This window comes from Vitis riparia, chromosome 14 (assembly GCF_004353265.1).
Source record: "Vitis riparia cultivar Riparia Gloire de Montpellier isolate 1030 chromosome 14, EGFV_Vit.rip_1.0, whole genome shotgun sequence".
Lineage (NCBI taxonomy): Eukaryota > Viridiplantae > Streptophyta > Magnoliopsida > Vitales > Vitaceae > Vitis > Vitis riparia.
In genome coordinates, this window is record NC_048444.1 from 22,575,074 (window position 1) to 22,594,485 (window position 19,412).

The 19,412-nt window shown below is 34.0% G+C and overlaps 1 protein-coding gene and 1 long non-coding RNA gene across 2 annotated transcripts; one reads left to right on the top strand and one right to left on the bottom strand.

Moving 5' to 3' along the window:
* Nucleotides 1–1,686: 1,686 nt before the first annotated feature.
* On the bottom strand, nucleotides 1,687–4,520 carry LOC117931459 (superoxide dismutase [Cu-Zn]). Its single transcript, XM_034852474.1, has 7 exons — nucleotides 4,434–4,520; nucleotides 4,236–4,337; nucleotides 4,009–4,104; nucleotides 3,747–3,778; nucleotides 3,562–3,637; nucleotides 2,396–2,449; nucleotides 1,687–1,914 (listed from the first exon to the last, which is right to left on the bottom strand). The coding sequence occupies exons 1-7, from the start codon at nucleotides 4,507–4,509 to the stop codon at nucleotides 1,892–1,894; spliced, it is 459 nt and encodes a 152-aa protein (XP_034708365.1). The 5' UTR covers nucleotides 4,510–4,520; the 3' UTR covers nucleotides 1,687–1,891.
* Nucleotides 4,521–15,873: 11,353 nt separating this feature from the next.
* LOC117931332 lies at nucleotides 15,874–16,705 on the top strand. The gene is made up of 2 exons (XR_004654027.1): nucleotides 15,874–16,053; nucleotides 16,150–16,705. It is a non-coding gene; the product is annotated as an uncharacterized LOC117931332 (long non-coding RNA).
* Nucleotides 16,706–19,412: the final 2,707 nt, after the last annotated feature.

The window sequence follows — 19,412 nt, forward strand, 5'->3', positions numbered from 1 at the left end:
CATAAATTATAAAATACATATGATAAAGGAAGTTTTGTTATTTGCTAAATTTATGCATATTGTTTGAGTAAATTTTTAATCATGTCTTAAATTATGAAATATTGCTTTCAAAGGTAAAATATGACACCGTGAAATTCGTTAAATAAAATCTAATAGTAAATAAAGGATTCATAATATCCTTTGATAGGATGTTCAGAGTTTGGCTTGACATATGAGTTTAGTCAAATATATTTAAGAATGTCTTATGAGGATAATCATTAGAGTAGAAATCTCTTCATGTATTAAATGAGTCTAATTGGTTAGAATGCTCTTGGATAATCAACCTTAGATAACATGACTTTTTCACTTGTATGTTCATTGTGCAACAATCGATCTACGCAAAATTTTAAGGCAACCCTCCAAGCCTTTCAAGGGCAATCAAAAGCCTACTTGAAAAATAAATAAATGAATAAGACTAACATGATGTCAATTTGATCATCAAATGGTTGAGGCTTTAGATGACATCATAATTATTATCAGGCTTTAGCATTGTAAATCATGTTCTCAAATTTAGGAATGATTTGGTACTACCATCATGTTAGAGGGATACCATATAAAACTTTTTAAATTGATTAACATTGAAAGAAAACCAATAAAAACATTAATATTAAAAAATTAAATTAAAAAATAATAAAAGAGAAGTTAACCAAAGAACTGAAATTAATATAATAGATTATGAGAAAAAAACTGAAGATATTAAAAAGATGTGTACAAACAAATGTTATATTTAAGTTGGAGACTAAAATAATCTTATTTTTAAATTTTAATGTTTTAACTATTAATGAGCTTTTATTAAGATCAAGGTTTTTACCACTAGCTATATTTCACACTTGTATAATCTTCTTAAGAAATCAATTAGATATAGAAAGAGTCGCATTCGGATAAAGAAAAGAGGGAAATAGGGAAGTATTTTTAAAAACTTGATAAATTGATAATGAAAAATAAATATTTTATGTTTATATTTTTAATTTTATCATATTTTAATCATTTTTTATTTTATTTACTCAATTTTATAATAAAAATTTATTATAAAAATGAGATATTTTATTAAGAATATGAATCCCTAAACCATGAAGTTCATGCAATGCCAACATCCACAATCAGCTCATGTTTCACACCTCATACCTAAAACCGACACACATTCACTAGCCTATGTTGTATGCCTATGTCCATGCCAACACAACGTAACATGGGATTCCCTTCCAGACAGAGATGGTTATCAATTTCACATTTCTATGAAGATCAAAATTATACATACATACATACATACATATATATATATATATATATAATAAATAAATAAAAAACAAGCAATCTCAATGCTATCGCCATCCAAAATCACAAATTTTTAAACTCAAGAATAATAGAGAACATATCCCTAGACACATTTAGACGATACCACTTAAGTCTAAATCTGTTGAGGTTGATTAGAAGGGCTAGTAACCAAGGTCCTACCACATAGCTATGGTTCGCTATCCCACTCCGAACACATTAGACCTTCATATTCATAGTTTTATTCTCTATTTGATACACACCATCCAAACTTTCATTCTTAATGTCAATGCATATTGAATCTTTGTCTATCTTAATTTATTTTATCCATTCCTTACCAGATCCAAACTAAGAGAACTACCAAAAACACTTGTGAGACATGCAAAACCAGAGGAAGTTTTAGATATAACTGGGAAATAACACAAAAGATTTAAGATCATATCATACATCACACCATAAAGGACAACCTTCTTCCCTTTATTCTTTCAAGTTTTTGAGTCTTGTCTAGGGATCTCTCATGCATGACAACAAATGTCTTCAACTACATGTGTTTACCATGAGTGTCAGTAGAGCTAGTTTTTTAGCCTTGCAATCCGATAACTCCTACAAAGAGGTAAACGAACACACAACTTTAGTGACAAATGAATAGGATAAAAACCTAAGATATGTAGAAGTCTAATAGAGAACCCATATGCATCTTTTGATGATCCCAAATAACATTGTAGACAAAATTTATCTTACAAGTGCATTTAAAGAACAAATAATAGTGCAATCATTCCGTTTTATCCCCATAATAATTTGGAAAAGAAATTCTCAGTCTGCTATGGTGGGGAGGAAAAAAAGAGAATAAAAAAAACTAAATATTGGAAAGCACTCACTCATACTTGAAATGATTATAGTATCTCAAAATTTTTAAATGCAAACAAAAATTGCGTAAGAAACAAAGTGATTTATCTTATTTCATTTCAAATTACATGAAAAAAAAAAAAAAAAACCAAATGCATAATTTGATTTTCATGTACCAACCAAAGCCCCCCCTCTCACTACAAAGGAAAGGAAAAGAAAAGAAAAGAAATATGCTTACCACAGGCTACTCTGCCACCAGCATTTCCCGTGCTTTTGCTGAGCTCATGTCCCCCTGAAAAAATATAGAAAAGAAACTGTTATTGCATGCTCAGAAAGCAAAGATATGCTCAAAGGTAAAATAAGAATAAAAATAAGAAAAATAGGAACACATACGTCCATATTCTAACAACGTCAAGCCATTCCCACATGGGCCATATTCGGAGTTTTTTTTTCCAAACAATAAAAACAGACTAAACCAGCCAAGTATTCTCTTCTAACCAAATGGTACTGGTGATTGGCAAGCATATATCAAGGAACCAATCAACCTCGATACCAGGGCCCGAAAAACTTAATAATGCTCCAGCAGCTAGCATATGTGGCTTCTGGATATCATAGCAGAAGCCCAAAAGGGAGTCAGAATAACTTTAAACCATAACTCTTAGAACCCCTCTTTTGCAATCACTCACATCACATAAAATTTGTGATGTCAACAAAACCTACTTCTATTTTGTGAAGAAGCTTTCAGTTCTAATAAAAGTAAGGCCCATTTTACCCCTAATCCAAACATGAACTTTGTTAACATTGTTAAGCGAGGATGAGATGGATATTTAAGTTCTCACACAGATGTCAACCATGCAATGGATAAACTGAATTTTTCAGCTTGATTTTTAAGGCAGGCTGGGTGTCGGATGACTTGGATCTCAGCGATATTTCAAAAATCTCCCTGTGGGTTTCTAATATTTAACTTAGAACCCCCCGATTTAGTGTAGTATATTAGTACTTCCTTGTAAAAATGAGGTAACTTCAAATGCCTCCTTATTGACTCAACAAAGGCATAATTGTAAAACACAACTGATTCTATTTTCAAAGCATTTCTTTTCTCTAAAATTCATCTTGCACAGCTTGTATCAGATTAATAAAAATAGTCATCCTGCATAGCAGCCATGATAAGAATAAAAATAATTACTGTGCACAAAATGATGGAATAAGTATACATACGTTTGTCCAAACTCTGTAAGATGGAACTTAATAATGTTCCAGCAAAATATAAATTAACATTTGTCATAAGCTAGGACTGGACTGTTCATTCTTATCCATTAGTAATCCACAGGACATAGAATAACAGTAGCACAAAATGGAAACACCTGAAAAAAAAGCTTCATAGATAGAAGTTTTACAGCTTACCCTTTCCAAGATCATCAGGATCAGCATGGACAACAACAGCCCTTCCAACAATGGAGTTTGATCCAGTGAGAGGAATCTTTAAACAGAGACAAATACATTTTTAGATAACAAGAACCAAATTTCAACCTAGCTGGTAAAAAGAATAAAAAGAAAAAGAAGACAAAGTGGTAAAAAAAAAAACCTACCTGCTTGTCAGCAATTTTGAAATTAACAGTACCTGAAAAGCACACAATCAAATGAAAACACCTTAATGACTAAGAAAGTTCAAATAACATAACTGAACTAGATATACAGTCCAGATATTCCATTCATATCACATAGCTTGATATCTATACAAGGATCTAAGAAAAATGATTGCCTAAAAAGTAGCAATGCCGGGCAAACAATAATAATGCTTCTAATGGTATTCTAGTAATAGTTAATTACAATGAAGTACATAGTACATACCATCCTCACCAACAATGACATTTCCTAAATCACCAGCATGACGATTCTCGTCTTCAGGAGCACCATGCTCTTTTCCAGCAGGATTGAAATGAGGTCCTGTAAATAATAAATAAATAAGTAATCTAAATACTTAAGCTAAAAAGAAACATGCAGGAAATCTAAAGAGTGTAAGTCTAACCCAATGGCAAAGGATGTAAAAAATAAAGTAACCAATAATTAGACAATACCAGTTGACATGCAACCATTTGTTGTGTCCCCAAGGGCATGCACATGGAAGCCATGAAGTCCAGGCTTAAGGCCAGAAAGACTCCCAGTCACTGTAGTCGAACCTAAAGAATTGAGAAAAAAATAATGAATTTATAGGCAAATATAGCAATCTAAATTTCATTACTTATCCAGAGAAACTTGGTAGATTTCTTGATTACCATCTCCTTCTTCAGCGAAGTAGATAGTTCCACAAACACCCTCATTACTGTTAAGAACGGCAACAGCCTTCACCATTTCTATGTGATCTAAGAGACAAAATAGTAAGAAATACAAACTTAAAGCGCCCTATTGTATGAGAAACCACAATATTTTTAAAATTATAGCAACTGATAAAGAGGTTTCATTTACATATAAAATGCTTGGATTGAAATCAATAATCAATCCAATGATAAAAGCAAAAGAAAATAAATGGAAAGCAAAACACTTACCAATATTTTTAGAATAAATAATGATTTGCTACCACCAAGGGAAAGGTATAGTCCATACACAAATTAAAATATAATCCTCCTACTCTACCCATTAGAGATGGGATACAAATTAGTGCATTACTACATAATTTTAACTCCATTTTAGCACAATGCATTCAGGAAAAAAAAAAAAAAACCACTGCTTCTACAGAATCTCCCAGAAAATCCCAAATTAAAATAAGCAAGCGACAAGTACTTTAATTTTTTTTTTTACTCTTCTCAGAGGCCCAAAAATCTCCACAAATGAAGACACGGTCATGTTCCTAAAATATGATATGCAATCCACATTCACAATGATACCTCAGCTTTTTTAGAACCATGATATAAAAGACAACAGAGGTGTTCTATACCTTGCACAGACAACAATATTCTTTTTCTTCGTTTTCTTTCTTTTCTTTGTCTTCGGTCTTCTCCTTTTTTTTTTCCCCCCTTTTTGTAGAAAAAGGGTTCAGTGCATTTTACCAAGAAAGAGAAGCTCACACAAAATTTCAACAAAAGAAGCGAAATTATAAAAAATTAAACTAAATTATAAAAAATAAAAACACCCTTTAGCCACGCTATAACATGTAATACACAAAGCAATTCAATATTAGAAGGAAGTAATGACATATATGTATAACTTCCACCACTAAAAGGCATAGGAACAAATAAGATTACCCATCAAATTCACCAAAACGCAGAAATAATTTTGAAAAAAAAAAAAAAAAAACCTCCCTTATGAGGGAAAAAAAAAAAAGAAAAAAAATTAAAAGTTTTCCAAACAGAACTGAAGAGATCTGCTAAAAACTCATTTATTCACAAATTCACATAACAAAAATGAAACACAATCTAGCTACAGAATCCGAATATCTATGGTCAACTATACTAAAAATCACAATATATACACATAAGAAATGAACACAACACAAAAATCTAAAAGCATCGTGTATAAAAAATAAATAATAAAAATAAATAAATAAACCGATCCTCGACAAAACACCAGATCAACACAAAATCAAACCCAAAACTCACAGATCAGCTACAAAAAATTGAAACCTAGCAAAAAAAAATTTACATGAATCGGATCGAAGAAGCAATTTATAGAAGTGAAGAGTAAGGGTAAGAATCGGCTCATTTTAGTCTCTATTCTCACCTACCACTATCTTGCGCTTAATTTTCCTATTTTCTGTTTGGATAAATGACCTTTTCTCGAATCACACCTATCACCTACCACTATCTTGCGCTTAATTTTCCTATTTTCTGTTTGGATAAATGACCTTTTCTCGAATCACACCTATCACCTACCACTATCTTGTGCTTAATTTTCCTATTTTCTATTTAGATAAAAGATCTGATTTCTTTTTTTTTTCTTTTTTAAATAAAAATAATTAATTTTTAATAGAAATAATATATTTACACGGTGGATATAATTTTTTTTTCATAAAATGAAAAATACATGTAGAAGGCTTGCTATTTTTAAAGATAAAACATATAAAAGAAAAAAAATTAAAATATTTTTTAAATGGATAAATAGACAAGCAATGAATTGAATTTAATAATTTCCGGCCAAAGGGAGGCAAAAAGGAAACTTGGAATATCCTTGATTTATTGTTTTATCCTTTTATTGGTTATAATTTTTTTTCTTGAAATTTGGACTAAAAAATATTTGATCAAGATGGAAAAGATAAAATAAAATTAAGAAATTAATTAATTATATAGGGAATTTAGTATTTTGTTTTTAAATTTTGTTAATTTTCTTAAAACATAAATGGAATAATTTCAAAAATAGAAACCAAGGAAAGGCAAAACAAGGTATTGTTTGGTGGCTAATGGATAAAATCATTTATAATTTTTTTTTTGTAAGAATCTACAAAGTAAATGCTTTTATAAAAATGGAAAAAGGAAAATAATGCATTAATTTAACTAATAAAAATCATAAATTTTATGATTTTATTTTGGGTTATTTAATTAAAAAGTTATTGAAAACCCAATTTTAGAAATTTAATTCTTTATTGTTTGTTGGCCTTATTTTAACAAAAATATCATTAATTTTTTTTATACATATAAAAATAATTTTTTCTTTTAAAACATACCTGTAGATACTTGAAATAATTAAGAGCATTTATATAAAAAATAAGTTACTCTTCAAAACAATATGAGAGCAATTAAATTCATAAATATGAGATTATTTCATCATTTTATCCAATTAAATCTTTTATTTTGATAAGTTTTTCAATTGCATTTAATGATGAAAATATTGATAATCACATATGTACTTGAAGCTTCAACCAAGCTTCTAATCACCTTTATGTTTGGATTCCAATTCCAATATACTTTTACACAATCTCTTCAAGTTTCAACTCACTTTAAGGCTTTAACACTCAATTAACAGATATGAATATCTCAACTTAGCTAAACAATAGCTCAAATACAACTCAATGGTAGGATGAATCACAAAGGTGCACTAAAGAGTATGCAAATGAAGATTTAATGCACCATTAAAAGAATGAGAGTTTTTAAGGCCAGAACAAGTGGGTGGACAAATAAATGTAAGTGTCTCTTACTCATAAATGAAGTGGAACTCTCTATTTATAAGTTTCTAACCTCAGGAGCTAAGAAAACCAAAAATGAGCCTCAATTGGTCTAGCTAAGGGTTGACCGGTTCACTAGTCATTTGAGCATTTAATGCTTGGTAGGTGGTCATTACTCTCGATCAAACCTCGACCAGGAAGGAAAGGCTACTGGAAGAGAGATAATGTTTTTTGCACTCCTCAACTAAACCTCGACCAGAAAAAGGGAACGAGTCAATCGGTACCCTAACTGGTTGAGTCGGTTTGGCCAGTGCCTTGACCGGTTCACCATTTTTTTATTCTTTTCTCTTATAACACTTAGACAAGGTCTTTAGGTAAATTAATATGCCAATTTTGAAACGTTTTGCTTAAGGTTCATTTGATAGATCTCGGATTTTGATGAAAATATAACTTTAAAGCATAAATCGAGTTTTTAAAATATGCATGAAATGATATGTAAATCATAAGTGCACTCATGCATTCATCTTGCATATGTTTCCTATGATTAAAAGTCTTCCAAAAGTCTCGATCTTGCATCCATTAGGTCATTTGATGAATTTTCGAATTCATACCTTAAATTCTTTATAATTCAAACAAATTAATAACTTAACCATGGTTTGTTATCATCAAAACCTGATTAGGAGAACCCTTAGGCTAACAAATTGCATTATATATTATTTTACAATGATAACATGTCTAATTTAAAAATATATTAATATTAAAATTATCATCCATTTTAATTTAAATGCATTCAATGATATCAAATAAATAATATATATATATATATATATATATATATATATATATATATATATATATATATATATATATATATATATAATTATTTTATATTTAATAAACATATAGATTATATAAAAAAGACCTATTAAGAAAATTATATTTTTGGTAATAAATTAAATAATAAAAAATTTGGTGAAATATGATATAATATCCAAAAATATCAGTAAAATATTGATTGAAAGGCGGAAAAAAAAAATCAGTTGATAAATATATCTTCCTAAATTTTGGGATCCATGAATATTGAATATTGAATATTGAATATATCAAGGATATAATATATAAGATATTTTTGGCCTCATTCTTTATTGATTTTTGGAAATCCAATTCTTTATTGATTTTTGGCTCATTTTGACAAAAATATCCTTAATTTTATATATATATATAAATTATTTAAAAACATACATGTAAATACTTGAAATAATCAAGGGTATTTATATAAAAAAAATAAGTTACTCTTCAAAACAATATGAGAGGGGTTAAATTCACAAATATGAGATTATTTCATCATTTTATCCAATTAATTCTTTTATTTTGATAAATTTGTCAAGTGCATTCAATAATGAAAATATTGGTAATCACATTTGTACTTCGATTTTATAGATATATTGAATATATTATAATTGGAGATATATTGGTGAATATTGAGTAAAAATAGACATTTTAAAGTTATTTAAAAAAATTGATATGATAACATGTCTAATTTTAAAATATATTAATATTAAAATTATCATTCATTTTAATTTAAATGTATTCAATGATATCAAATAAATAAGGGGGTTGTTATTCATAACATCCCTTTTGCTAAATGTAATACTTTTTTGTCATATTTTTTTTCACATATACCATTTTTAATAAAGAACTCTGTCTAACCTCCTCTAAATATATTAAACCAAAATTCTAGTTGATTAAGACTGCGAATCACATACGAAATACGATGAATAACGAAATTCAATCATCTGATGACAATTTTTAGGTAAAATTTATAACTTTCATTTTTTTTATAAAGAAATATATACATTTATCAAAAAAAAAAAAAAAAAAAAAAGAAAATCAGTGACCTGGGTGGGGCTTTGGCGTCCTAGGAGGCGGCGGGGGCGATTAGGGTTTGGAGCATGGATGGAAGTCGGCAACCATTGGCGGTAATGGTTGGGCTAAATTTTTTGCTTATAATAATTATAAAAATCGATTTTTTATTATTATTTATAATAGTTACTAAATTACTTTTCGTTTATAATAGTTAGAAAATTCTTCATGACATAAATTTTTTCTTATAATAATTATATTGAATACAATAAAAAAAACATATTTTTTAAAAAAACCATTCCAATTAAATATTGTTTATTTTAAAATTTTAATAATAATTTTTATTTAAAAAAATTGAGTTATGAATTTCACATTAAAACATTGAATATAATAAAATCATTTTACACAATATACTTTTGGTGAAAAAATCATTTTATAATTTATTATTTAAAGAAATTATTTTGTTTTAAAATAAAAGAAGAATATGAAAAACAATGAGTGTGAAAAAATAAAAGAAATGAAAAAAAAAAAAAACAAAGTTCACGAGGGGTGGGGGGTTGGGTGGGAGAGATTAAATGGAAGATAAAAATAAAAGAAAAAGAATGCTAAAATGTGGGGTGGGGGTTGGGAAATAAAAAATAAAAAATGGGTGCAATTGGGACGTGAGATTGGAGAGGAGAGAGTAGAGAGGGGGGAAGGAATAAGGGAGGGTAGTTTAGGAATGTAAAATGTTGTATTAGTAAAAATGGTGTTACAAATAGAAATTGGGATAAATAATACATATATACAATTCTTTTAACATTTATATTTTTATATTTAATAAATATATAGATTATATAAAAAAAGATATATTAAGAAAATTATATTTTTATATTTTTGGTAATAAATTAAATCAAATGTAAAAATAAAATAATTAGAATTAATTTATTTAATAAAAAAAATCGGTGAAATATGATATAATATCCAAAAATATCAGTAAAATATTGATTGAAAGGAGAAAAAAAATCAATTGATAAATATATCTTCCTAAATTTTAGGATCCACAAATATTGAATGTATTGAGGATATAATATATAAGATATTTTAAACCTTGATTGAGAAATAATTTCACAAAGTGAGGATGAAAAAGAAGTTAAAAAAATACTACAAGTTTTAATATTTATTATTTGGTTAAGAGTATGAGAAAGTACACATGAAGAACGGTGAAAAAAAAAAAAAAGATATTAGTTTAATTAGGAAAATTATAAATTTTATTATTTTTATTTTAATCAAATAAATCAACTTCATTTACTAAATTGCATATATTTTTGTGGATCCTGCATTTCGGTTCATGCGTTTCCTACTCGATGGTGAGCTCGATTTGTTATTTTGAAAAAAAATGATTTTTATTTATTAGAAAATGACTTGGAGTCACCACTTATTTTTGTTTTATTTTTAAAGGGTAAACAAAATAAGAAAGAAAACCCTATGTACGACTCCTTATTTTGGAATATGCTGTTTGTGAAAAATCGGACAGGGCTCGGGGGTTAGGTTACTTATTGGGAAGGTACAGTAAAGACTGTAACACCCCTCTAAGTCCCTAAAGTTGGGTTTCTACTAATAAAATGAAGCCGACGTGGCAATCAATAAGAAAATCAATGGATACTCTAATCTATCATGCACACATGAGAATCAGAACATTCATAGATAGTGACCAAAATGGGAATGGATGTGTACTTGGGCCACAAGCCACAATGTGCTATCAAAAGTAATCGGGTTGGCGCGCAACGAATAGATATAAAATATAGCACACACGCCACCAAATCGAGTAATAAATCATTAAGTGTCTCACTTCAATTCATTCAAATTTCATTTTTAAAATTCCGATATGGGGCTCCCATCAAAGCCCATTTATTTTTGTATGAATTAATTTCATAAGTTCCATTAATTAGAATTACAAAATTAAATTCATGCTTATTTCAAATTATTTCAAAAATCAAAGAAAATGTGAAAATTGCTTGCGAGAAATAAAAGTGGCAGCAAAATTTTATTGAAAATGGGACTTTGGAACCTAAAGAAAAATACTAAGGATGAAGGATGGAAAATTGGGATTATTTAAAAACTAGAACCTAAAAAAAAAACAAAATGGGATTTGGAGCAATTATTTTCAAAAATCAAAGAATAAGGAGATATGAGGAGAGAGCACGTGGCCCAAAGGTAGCCATGCATGTGACACACCGTGTAAACAAGGAGCTTGAAGAGTGGGTCCAGGGTACGAGTCCCTAAGCAGGATATGTGATAATCAGTGCAAAATGAGGTAACCAGAAAAAAAAAAAAAAAAAAAAAAAAAAAAAAAAAACAGCTGCAAGCTTATCAATGAGGCCTTATTCTTGTAAGATTAGGCATCTTGAGAATGAAAATTGAGCCATCATCTCGATTACACAGAGCCACAAGTCCATAAGAGAAAGGTCTCATCCTAGATGTCACGTAATACCGGATAGCTGTCACTTGTCCTTGACTTAGCCTTTAACCTAGAAAATTTCCAATACCATTTCTGACTTAATGCCTCTGGTCTCAAAATAATACCGAGTGAGAGTACCGTTTATGCACAACTTGAAGTCCAAAAATTCCCCAAGATTCAGGAACTTTGCGCACGTGTCCTCATAAAATTTCTTCACAACAGAGTCTGACTTTTTTGTCTATAAAAAGACTTTCATCTTCAATCTATCCTTCCTGAAATTGACATACAACCTCACGACTTTGAATGACTAACCTTCAGATATTAAAGGCACTGATGAACCGGAAAGTGAGGGTCAACACGGATCTCTTAGGTGATGATGGCGACAGTCAACGCTTGCTACCTGGAGATCACTGAAGTTGCACAGAACATGACTACTTGCGCCATGACTATATATCCCATGGACTTCCAGGTCCCAAAATCTCTCAAGTCTTCTGTGTATGAAGCCTAATGGAGCACTTCATCATGGTATCCTTACCCATCAGAACCATAAAATCTCCATGTGGTCATTGTAACTTCTCTAGCAAAAAGACCTTGAATGCAGAAACATCCCTTCCCTCTTCTTTCCAGCACGCAATTTCTTAGGTGCACTAAGGACAAAGATATATACCATATCTGTCTATCCATTTGATAGAATCGAAACCCAGGAGGGAGCGATGTTTTTCCCATTAGACCCAATATCAGATACCAAGTTATGCCCAAATCTGAATATACCCCAATCCAAATGCACAGTCGCTTAAAAATCAGCCACCAAATAGCCAAATCCTTCAATTTGTGGACGTAGAGACCGGTGAATGCGAGACTAACTATGGATAGTGGGTGTGGTGGGTACGCGGTGCAATGGAAAGGGGTATGTCATGCAGGAGGTGTGATAGCTAATGCATGGTGACAAGCGTGATGGTGAGCATGGAATGGCGCCACGACATTAAGAGAACTTCATATTACTGAACTCTGGAAAAAAACTCAGTTACATGAAGCCGTGCATGGCTATGCAACATGTTTGAGAAGGAAATGAGAAAGAGAATATATTGAGGAGAGTATGGGAAGATGAACACCAAAGATATTGGGAGAGGATAGGTTTACTGAATATGGGTAATAATCTAGAGAGGATGAGAGTGGTGATGAACATTTGTGGGTATGATTGTGGTGTAGAGAGAGAAAGTAGTAGTGGGTATGTGAGATTGATAATATGCATGGGGGGAATATGAGATGAAATGGGGAATGGATGGCATGAAGGGGAGAAAGATGATGAGATGGAATGGGTATGGGTAGTATTGAAGATAGATATGGAAAAGATGATGAGTTTGTTGAAACATTAAGGTTGAATGGGAAGGTGATAAGGTGATAGAAGAAATGAGTTTAATGGTAGAGTATATGGACATGAAATTAGTGGACTGGTTGGTGGGGATTAATGAGAAATGAGTATAAGAGAGATGACCAGGTTTGCATGGTTCTCATGTGCGTGGGTGGATGAATTTGAGGAGTTTTGGACAGCCATGCATGGGCGGAAATAGGTAACGGATTGGTGGAATGAACAGGGTGGTCTATTTCCATGAAGGTGAACATGGGCATGGGTATGAAGGATAGTGATGATTTATAGGATGAGGACTTGTGGTGGAAAGCTAGAGAACGCATGCGTGTCACATGGATAAGAAATGGCAGCTAACAGGTTTGACTGGCACTTTGCAAATTGAGATAATTGTCAAAGGAGACGCTATTAGGTGGCCTTGCATTAGCTTCTCCCAAATAATCACTCGGAGTTTCCATCGAATGTTCTTGGTTGTCATAGTACTCATGATCAAAGGAATAGGACATAGCAACAACCATTTCTGATACCCAATCATTATCAATGTCTGCCATGACTGAGGTACATTGGATATGCGACCCAATGCTCACATAATCCACCATTTTCTCATGTTGCCCTTCAGTCCACCCCTCATCTCCTCACATGGATTCATCAACATAATCATCATAGTCATAAATATACTCATCAGCCAACTCATCATCTTCACAGAATAGCTCAAAAGACAAATCAGTTTCCGCTTCCAAAACCTCATCATTTTGCAGATTCACAGCTTGAGCTTTCCCACTACTATTGTCTTTGGATTGGGAATGACCCTCTTGTTACCCTTTTGAATCATTACCTTCAAAGAAGCCTTCTTCCTGCGTTTGTCCCATTCCCGGCATTATTGGTCCTGACAGACCTAATATCCTAAGAAGAATTATGCGTACTTGTTGGCAGCTTAATGTTTGTCTCTGTTTCATTTCCATTGGTTTTCCCATTGTTTCTTAGATTGGATGCATTCGCTATGCCGAGGTGACTTTCTGCTGATGTGAGAACAGAAGTGCTTGACCCAGATGTACTTCCATTCATTTAGGAAAATAATTTCATATCAGCAACTCCCTGAACAAGTGGGTCATTCTTAACTTTTGGATGAGAACGATCCACTGGATCTGGATCTAAAACCCATGTACCAATCTTTCTAAACTCTCATTCGAAGCACCTTTAGCTTATCAATCACCATATAACCTGAGACCCCGAAGTAAAGCACTTCACCATTGTAGGTAGCCAAAGCTATTTCCCTTACACCATCCTTGTCGATATCATACAGAAGAGGACCGGAATGGACAGTTGACTAGTGAAATACAGGCCATCCAGACATTTTATCATCAGAACCTTCTCTTCTATACATAAATAAGATACCTATAAACCCAGAGAAGTTTCATTGAGCCAACTGAGCCTCCTTTGATCCTCACAATAGAACTTCACCACCCTGTCATTGTCCCTTTTCACCATATTAAATCTCTGACGGAGTACACAGCTAAACCTGGATTTACCTTCTCACAGCCAATGCATTGAACGAGGCCCATAAACAAAAAATCGACCACAACAAAGAAGAATGGATTGAAAATATAACATAAAGGAAAACAAGTAAAGGTGATTCTCAGAGGTTTCACTTCATGAGTCATCCGTGAACCCTCTTATTAGGTGAGAAAATCTATCTCAAACACAACTATGGGCATTTTCATAATAGAAGCATAACATACCAAAACCAACAGGGGCAAACATGAATGCAGGATTTTATCTTAACAAACAACATGTGGCCTTCATTATCCACCCCAAACAAATCAATGAGTATTTAAATGTCAATAAGAGAGGTAGAAGAGTGACAAACAGCCCAAATACGAACCCATAAGTCTGTAGCAATCATACCTGAGGAAGCCTTTTCCCAGTCAAGATGGGCCTGACTCCAAGTTTTGCTCCTGAGATGCTCACCTTCCTACTCGTTTTCTTACTCAACTACCCAAAAAAAATGATATCTCCTCCTGCTCTCATCGGCAAGCTCAAAGAATATCCCAAAATACCTCTGTAAAACTAGTATCCAATAATCTCATCCCCCAAAAATGGCAATGAAGACCTCTCTCCCCCCCCTCTAGCTTGCTTGCCTCTCAAGCTAAGAACTCCTTTCTCTCCCCCTCTAGCTTGCTCTCACAGAGAGATCCATTTCCCTCAAAATATCTCTCCAACGACCCTCAAAATATCCCCCTCAACCGGCAATGGAATCCCACCCTACTCTAGCTTGCGCTCCAAGCTAAAAGAAGAAGAAAAAAAAAACCTCCAAAATATCTCCTCCACCCGGCAATGAAAAGCACACCCCCCTCTCAAAAATCTCCTGCAGCTGGCTAGAAGACGCTCCTCTTGCAACGGCCTACAGCTTTTGCAGATTCCATCTTGCCACGTGTTGCCTTTCCATTGGGTCTCCAAAGCACTACTCTGATTCTTCAGCAACCAATCTCAGGGCAGCACGTGGCTTCTCAGGATTACTCCACTTGCAAAGAAAAAAAACCTGCAGAAAAAGTGAGAAAAAATGAGCCCCTAAATGGGGGTCTACAATTTTGTTTATTAAATTCGGGCGTATAAGATTTTTTTCTTTAGGGCAAAGACTTCATTTTGTTCATAGAATTGAAGCATGAGAATAGATGTGTAGACCCCCATTTTAGGGGCTCATTTTTTTTTCTTCTCACTTTTCTGCAAGTATTTTTTTTCTTACCAGGGGGAGGGCTCTCAAGAAGCCACGTGTCGCTTCAGGGATGGCTGTTAGGGAATCATATGGTGCTTTTTGAGGACCAATGAGAGATCGACACGTGGAGGAATATTCAGAGAGAGGGTTTTTTTTTTTGCTGCAGGCCATTGAAGGGAGGAGCGTCTTCGGTTATGTTTTGAGGGAGATATTTTCTGTGGGGGATCCTCTGGCTTGGGGGGTCAAGTTTTGGGGTGGTATCTTCGTTGCCGTTTGGGAAGATATTTTGAGGAAGGAGGTTTTAGCTTGGGGAACAAGCTGCCGGAAGAGGAGTTTTTTTTTTTTGAGGAGAGGTTTTGGCCTGGGGAACAAAGGTTCATCTTTTTGGGATGGGTGTTGCTAAGGGGGAAATAGCACAGGTATGGTTTCTATTAGTTGGATCTTTTTGCTTTCATATCAATATATTATAATTTCTGGGATTAATAGTTTTTTTTAAAAATTTATTCTGATGTCAGAATGTGAGCATTGGGGATTTTATTATGTTCTTGTGGAATCTGAGCTCGTTTGCCTCCATTTTAGGCTTGGTTTCTAGCTTGGTTTTTAACCTGTTTTCTGGGCTCTATTTTTGGTATTCATGTCTTGATTCTTCTTTGAAACTTGATTGAGATCCATTTTCAACCTATCCCTTCACCTAAGCGCATGGATGCAAGTATGAAATGTAGCTTGTGGGGATTCGTTTCCCCTCCTGCACCTTGTGCTCTGTTTTGGCTAACTTCCCTTGTTCCTGGTATCCATTCATGGCGTGCACCTGATTGTTCATCTCCGCCTGAAGAAGCTATATAAGAGTTTTTAGTGGGTCATTCTGAGTCCATTCAACCTCAGGGTGCTCTTGCTGTTGGGAATCTCCAGTTTTTTGGTTCATTTAATGGCCTCTGAATAGTCAACAGTGTTGATAGGACCATTGTGGTATTGGATGGCAGTTTGGTGGTAGTGAATGGAAGCTTTGTGGAAGAAATGACATGTAATCAAAGGAGACTAAAACAGGGATGTTAATTAGATTGTGATTATGCATGCTCTGTGTTTTTTTTTTTTTTCTTGAATCTCTTAGCTCCCTGTATCCGGTTCTCAAATTATTTCCTAGTTTCATTATTTCTTGGGGATAGTGTCTGGTTGCGTTTGCTGCTTACTTCATGGTTCTGGTAGCCTGCTTGTTTGTCATTGGTTGTCAAAGATGCTAGCTGGAATTGCACCATTTAGGCCCTACTTTACAAGGTTGGGATTATGAGTTTGGTTCTATTATTTGGAAATCATCTAAGTCGAAAGAGAGTGCTAACTATGGAGTGGATGGTAGGTGAGAATCCAAGTGATTTAATTTCTGCATCTGCTGGAAACTCAGTTGCTCATGTCTCTGGATATTCAGAAAGGCAGCAAATTGATGCCAAACGACGGCTTCTTGGTTTGGTGAACAAATGAGTGGAGACATCCCTAGTTCAACTCCTTAATACAGGCATATTGCATGCTGATCCGCATCCTGGGAATTTGTGTTACACACTTTCTGGGCAAATTGGGTTTTTGGATTTCGGTTTGCTTTGTTGGATGGAAAAGAAACATCAATTTGACATGCTTGCATCCATAGTACATATTGTAAACGGGGATTGGCCGTCCTTTTGTTCATGTGCTGACCGAAATGGACGTTATAAGAGCTAGAACTAATATTCAGCGTGTTACTATGGATTTGGAGGATGCCTTAGGAGAGGTAGAATTTAAAGATGGAATTCCTGATGTCAGGTTCAGTAAGGTGGTTCTAAACAGAAGGAAAGAATTCCAATGGTAGAAGTTTTCTCTTTTCTTAAGAGTGGGTGCAACTAGGAAAGGTTTGAAACAATTGCTAGCATCCAATGGTGAAGCTCCACTCAATTATCCACCAGGTGGGGTCAATGGTACAGTTAATGTTGCAAACTTGGTCTAGAGGCTTTTACCATCCAAGGATGGTGTCATGTTGACTCTCACATGCATGCAGTTCATGTATATTCCCCTCATGACACTCCCTTGCTTGTTCTGCCATGCATTTCCACCCCAGGATATCCAACTCCATGCACTATTTTTCATCACCCTCAATGGTCCTCATCGCACTCACGCTCCCATTGCCACACTATCTCATCACCTAACCTTCACACCCATACCCATTATCCATCATCCATTCCCTACCCATCTAACTTCATTTCCACATGCTTAAATTCCTGTACCTAGCCATACTTCACTCTTCTCATACCTCTCATGCATATACCCGTTTTCTTACCACCCTTTATCTCTCTACATTTTCATACCCACTATCACCAAACTCATTCCATCCCACTAGCTCATTCAACATCATACGTACCATGTCTTCTCTCTCTACACCAGGTGCCTTCCAAACCCATTACTCATGTTTCATTCTTCATCCCATCTCATCCCATATCCCCCCATGCATATCATCACCATCACATACCCACCACTACCTTTCTCTCTCTACACCGCACCATGTACCCATTTTTTTTAATGCCGCTAAATCCATTTCTTCCCACCTTTGCATGTTCCATGGCCATGCATGGCCACATCAAACCCATTCCATGCTCACCACTTCATCCGTCCTAGCCTTCATTCAACCCATTTGCTTTGTACCTACTAACCCATTTATACCCATTCCATATACATAGCTATCTTCATTTCACCACCTCTCACATTCATCCCCATCATGTATGCCCTTATAGTCGTCCCCCATATCTCCCATGTATTTCCATCTTCCAAAAACCCACCTGAGAGACAAGCCCCACGTCATGGTGCATTCTTTCCCACAAAATCCCATCCATTGCTTAACATGGGTCCAATCCGAGTTCAAGGGTTTGCTTGAAAGAATACTAACAGAAATGAATGCATGGCATTTCTGACCAAGCAATGGTATATTAATGCACTGAACCAATCCCATCTCTCATGGATCCGAATGTGCGTATCGCATGGGTAGATAATATGAATGTAAGATTGAAAGCTCATCGTGAAGTTGGAGCGGGTGAAGAACTCCAAATCTGTTATATCGACACGAGTATGGATCATGATGCTCGTCAAATCCTCTTGTTCCAAATATCTGGTTTTAGGTGCAATGGCCTTTGTTGTTTGCTGACGCTGCATGGTTGTCCTCCATTATAGATGAGTCTTGTTAGGGTTTTTGAAAACTCTATGGAATATGATGGAGGTGACGACATGGGATCAACATCTTTAGGTTGATCTCCTATTGAAGCTGTAGGGTCTCTAAAGCGAAGTCATGGGCATGGAAGGTCTTCTTTTAGAGGACAAGTATCCTCAAGTTCAAAGGAAGTGACTAGTTAGGTGACCAGGATGTTATGTAGTACATATGTGAGGAAATGCCAAAAGCAGAACTTCACATTGGATCTTTCAATGGTTAACGAGAGTGCATGCCAAGGTGTAATTGCATTAAATATGAAGGATGGGATATTACATAGGTTCCAAGTTGTGTCAACAATTCTAGCCACAGGGGTCATGGCAGAGCATATTTCTCTACAACCTCAGTCCATGCATGCATTAGAGATGGTGATGTCATGGTTGCACGTGCTGGGCTCCCTCTCTAGGATCTCGAATTTGTGTAGTTTTGCTCAACTAGAATATATGGCACTAGGTGCCTTATTACTGAGGGATCCCGTGGTGAGGTTGGTATCCTGAGGAATAGTAAAGGTGAATGGTTTATGGAATGATATGTCCCTACAGTGAAGGATCTTGCATCAAG